The 5,224-nt window shown below is 38.4% G+C and overlaps 1 protein-coding gene across 1 annotated transcript; it reads left to right on the top strand.

Annotated features, from left to right (window-relative positions):
- Nucleotides 1-1,940: 1,940 nt before the first annotated feature.
- On the top strand, nt 1,941-4,913 carry LOC133795731 (uncharacterized). Its single transcript, XM_062233188.1, has one exon. It carries the CDS (start codon nt 1,941-1,943, stop codon nt 4,911-4,913), a length of 2,973 nt encoding a protein of 990 aa, XP_062089172.1.
- The last annotated feature ends 311 nt before the right edge of the window (nt 4,914-5,224 follow it).

Raw genomic sequence — 5,224 nt, 5'->3', positions numbered from 1 at the left:
AACTATCATGGGGTATTTTATTATAGCCTCCATGGATACTTTAAGAAAGAAGAAAAAAATATACGATGATGCCAAAGTTTGGGATGTTTTTTCAAAGAAATTTGGTGGTGACGATGGTTTTGTGGTGGCAGCCTTGACTCTCCAAAGAATCAAAGGGTGACCCGAGAGAGAGAGAAGTATGGAGAGTAAAAAAATGAAAAGGGTATTTTTGGAAACCAAGCAAATTGTACCATTATTTTGGAATGTTGGTAAATGATGATATTTTTTGGATATATGAACCTACACTATGCATAAATACCCAAATTTCTCATTCGATTTTGATAAACAAAAAATTGAATTAAATAACACAATTGTTAAGCATAATGGTTGTGCTTTTATTCTGAGTTGTTAGTTTAGTAAATTATTTATAATTTTCATTCAAAAAACTTTGATCAAAATCAAGTTTAGGGGTCTATTTAAACTATTTTACAAAAACATAAAGTCTAAAAAGTAATTTTTCAAAAGATAGAGTCCAAATAGATAATAAAACAAAATACAAAGTCTAAAAATGATATAATCCCACTAATAAAAAATAGGCGCGCGTTTCCCTGTTTTCTCTCTTCCACGGCGAAGAAGAAGAGAGTGGTTCGAAAGCCAGGTTTACAGACGCCTGAACGGGATTCAACTGTTGCTTTTCATGAAGGAATTGATGTAGCGGATGATGCTGAGTCTTCAGCTGGATTGACTCTAATTGCAGAAGTGGTGAATTCAGGGGAAGTCCATCAAACTAATGGCAGTTGTGAGCATCTATTTGGTTTGAAGTTGGATTCAAAGCATCAACACATTTCGAGTTGGGCTAAGGAGGTGGAATCGAAGCTTGAATCTGAGATAGGCCAGGGTCATTACCAAGAATCTGCAAAGACTCACTGGAAATCCTTTTCTAAGGAGAATATGTTTGTGCGATACCCAATCCTATCCTATTCTGAACCTCTGATAAAGGATGGGATAAAGATAGCTCAAGTGGATCCAGAAGAGGTTGTGATACAAGCTGGGAGCTGGAGATCGGCTGTTATATGCATGGTTCTGGGAGTAAATCCACCTATGGCTGTGTTTGAGGGTTTCATCAAGCGGGTTTGGGGACACCTAGGGATAGCTCAAGTGGTTAGAATGACTATGGGTTTGATTATGGTAAAATTTAATGATGATGCCACTAGAGATTAGGTCCTGGAGTCAGGGATTCTTCAATTTGATCGAAAGCCAGTTATTATCAGGCCTTGGTCCACAGATCTGAACATGCTAAAATTGGTTCATTCTGTGCCATTGTGGATCCGTCTCTATGACCTTGGTCTTCAATACTGGGGGAACAAGAGCTTAAGTGCTTTAGTTAGTACAGTTGGAAAACCAATTATGGTGGATCAACATACTAGGGATCGCACTAGAGTCCAATTCGCTAGAGTATTGGTTGAGATGGCCATTACGGACTCACCTCCTCGCTGTATTCAGTTTCTAAACGAGCATGGGCAACTTGTGGAGCAGAGTATAGATTATGAATGGCTTCCGGTGAAGTGTAAGAACTGTATGGGGTATGGACACAGTATGGCTAATTGTCGTAAGGGGGAAACTAAGAAAAAAGGGAAGAAGATAGATACTGTAAAGGTTGTTGCTGTTCCTAATGAGTAGGAACCAAAGCCTTTGGTTGAAGTGGGAAAGATTAGCCAAGTTTTGACTCAGAATAACAAAGATAATGATCAATCTACTCAAGTTAAAGAATGGCATATTCCGAAAAGAACTATACAGTCGAAGGGACAGGGCTCTCAAGTTACATGTAAACCAGATACAGGTAAAGAGGCAGGAAGGCAAACTGGGAATGTTTTTAGTGTTTTGCAGGAGACAGGGGCTGGTTTGGAGAAAGGGTCAGTGCCAATTGTGGCAAAGGGATCAGGTTTTGCAATTACTTGAAGATGGATAACTGCAATATAGCTAGTTGGAACGTTAGGGGTGTTAATAACAAGAATAAACAAAACTTTGTTCTAGAGTTTTGTAGTCTGAATAAAATTGGAGTTGGGGCCTTGCTTGAAACCAAGTTGAAGGATAACAAGATTAAAGAGATGATGATGAATAAGTTCAGTAGTTGGGATTACTATAGTATCCCGACCATTGAAGGTCGTTTGCTTATTATTTGGAGAAAAAGCTTTGTTAAGGTGATAGTCTTGGCTGAATCCTCTCAGTTTGCTCACTGTTATGTGAAAATGTCAGGTCAAGAAGAAGCTTGTTGTATTACGTTTGTTTATGGTTTGAATACCACTGATGAGAGGAAAAGTCTATGGGTGGATTTATTGAATCTCAAGTTTCCTATGAAGCCTTGGCTGCTTCTTGGAGATTTCAATGAAGTCTTCAATAGTGAAGACAGAGTTGGGGGGAATCCTATCTCTATGAATGACTTGACTGATGCTTCTTTATGGCAAGCTCAAGTTCATGTGGAAGCTCTCAAAAGATCAGGTTCGAATTTTACTTGGTCTAACAACCAAGATGGTGCTAGTAGAATCTATTCTAGAATAGATCATGCGTTTGCCAATGAGGAATGGCATGATATTTTTCCTAATTCTACTATCCATTTTGCTTGGGAAGCAATTTCTGACCATTGCTCTTGTGTGGTTGCGGCTACTGTTTCAGAGAAGATAGGCCTTAAGCCTTTTCGTTACTATAATTTTTGGGTTGAACACCCGGAGTTCAAGGGGTCTGATGTTGTTGATCATTTTTTAAACCACTTTCGTGGTTTTATGGGTAGTAAAAACACAACCAATATGCGGCTGAATGTTAAGTGTATGGGAAAAGGAGCTAGGCTTGGTCTGGAGCAGCAGTTGGCTATTCTGAAAGCATTCTCTAATAAGGAAATTAAGGATGTTATGTTCAGTATTCTTGATGAGAAATCCCCTGGGCCTGATGGGTATGGCTCGGGTTTTTTCAAAATAATGTGGCCTGTTGTAGGGACTGAATTTTGCAAAGTTGTTCAGGATTTCTTTGCTACGGGGAGTATGCCATATGAATTTCATTCTACAATGATATCTTTAACTCCTAAGAAGGATAACCCCTCGAGAGCTGTTGATTACCGTCCTATTGCGTGCTATTCTACAATATACAAATGCATTTCAAAACTGACGTGTTTGAGGCTTGCGGGAGTGCTTCCTTCCTTGGTCAACCAAAACCAAGGAGCCTTCATTAAGGGCAGATCCTTAGCTCACAATGTGATGATATTGCAAGATCTATTAAAGAACTATAAGAGAAAGACAGTATCTCCTAGATGCACCATCAAAATAGATATTAGCAAGGCTTATGATACTGTTAACTGGGACTTTCTTGAGGCTTTGCTCAATGCCTACAACTTGCCTGAAAAATTTGTTCGAATGGTAATGATTTGTATTCGGTCAACTACTTATTCTATTACAATGAATGGGAGGGTGCAAGGCAGCTTCAAGGGTGAGAAAGGGTTGAGACAAGGTGACCCATTATCTCCTTTACTTTTTGTCCTTATCATGGAATATCTAACCAGAAGGCTTCAGCTTGCTGCTTCCCAATCCTTATTCAGATATCATCCTTTATGTAAGGGTCTAAAGCTCATTAATCTCTGCTTTGCAGATGATTTAATTTTGTTCAGTAAAGGCTCTAGACAGTCAGTGTTAGTTATTAAAGAGGTTCTTTCTGAGTTCAATAAAACAACAGGTTTGCATGTCAGTGAGGACAAGTCGCAGGTCTTTTTCGGTGGTGTCAATTCTAATGAGAAGAGTGCTATCCTCAATGATCTCCAACTCATAGAAGGAGTATTCCCCTTCCAATATTTGGGGGTGCCTCTTAGGCCAACCAAGTGGAAAGCTGAAGACTGTGGCATTATCATCAAGAAAATAAATCAGAGGCTGCATTCTTGGGCTAGTAGACACTTATCATTTGCTGGAAGAATGCAGTTGATTCACTCTGTGTTGTTTGGTCTTCGCAACTACTGGATGAGCATTTTTGTGCTGCCCCACAGTGTGACTAAAGAGGTTGAGAAAATGTGTAGAGGCTTTCTTTGGGGTGTTAATGGTAACAGGAGTAAAATTCATATTGCCTCTTGGGACAAGGTGTGTCTCCCGAAGTCTTATGGGGGTCTTGGGTTCAAGAATGGGATAAAATGGAACCAGGCTAATCTTGCCAAGTTTATCTGGGCCATCACTGAAAAGAGTGACTTACTATGGGTCAAATGGATCAATTCCATTTATCTTAAAGATGTCTCTTTCTGGTCTTATGAGCTTAAACCAGACACGAGCTGGTACTGGCGCAAGCTCTGTCACTTGAGTCTTCGATTTACCTGTTCTGAGATTGCAGCTGCTGGTTGTTCGGGTAAGTTCAAATCTTCAGCTCTTTATAACAGTTCATTAAATCAAACTCAGGTTTGCTACTACTTTAAAGCTATCTGGAACTCTTATAATCTGCCTAAGCACCGGTTTTTGTTGTGGCAAGTGGTGAATTCCCAACTCCTCACCAGAGATAATTTGATCAAGTTTCATCTTAATTTGGTTTCATTGGACTGCCCTGTGTGTGGAATCAGTCTTGAGTCTCACGAGCATCTGTTTTTCAGCTGCAGTTTATCTGGTAAAGTAGTAGATCAGATTTTCAATTGGTTAGGCTTGATTGCTTGGCCTAAGGATTTCAGCAGTTGGATTAATTGGCTGAATCTGAAAGTGGCTGGTTTGATTCACTATATCAATATTGTTGTTCTTGCAGCAGTCATCTATTATCTCTGGATTAATAGGAATAGGTGTATTTTTGAAGGCTATTCCCATTCGGTTTCCCTTATTGTGAATGACATTAGAGATACAGTGAAGTATAGATTACTCTTTGTAAAAAATAGAAACTTGAATAGACTTGAGAGAAATTACTTGTTGAGATTACTTATGTAATTTGTTTGTTCTGTTTGGTGGAGCTCCCTTTTTAGGAGCTTTTGGTGAGTTGGAGGGTGTATTAGTTCAGTTGATTAATGAAGTTTCCATTCTTCTTGATAAAAAAAAAATGATATAATCCCTTTATTAAATGTGGACAAAATTCCTTTAAAAAAATACACAAAAAAATAACACATGTATTTTTTTTGTCAGAATTGACTATATCACTATAAATATTAAATAAAAAAATTTCAATTAGGTGGAAGTATTCTTCCAACCTACATGTAAATGTAAATGGTTTGGCTTTGCGACTAATAAAAATAAGATTTTTT

This window comes from Humulus lupulus, chromosome 8, assembly GCF_963169125.1.
Source record: "Humulus lupulus chromosome 8, drHumLupu1.1, whole genome shotgun sequence".
NCBI classification, from domain to species: Eukaryota; Viridiplantae; Streptophyta; class Magnoliopsida; order Rosales; family Cannabaceae; genus Humulus; species Humulus lupulus.
The sequence above is the reverse complement of the archived record's forward strand: the minus strand, read 5'-3'. Positions and strand labels throughout refer to the sequence as shown.

Bases quoted from the DNA above. Each gene is read 5' to 3' on its own strand.
- LOC133795731 (XM_062233188.1), top strand. From the start codon at position 1,941: ATGGATAACTGCAATATAGCTAGTTGGAACGTTAGGGGTGTTAATAAC.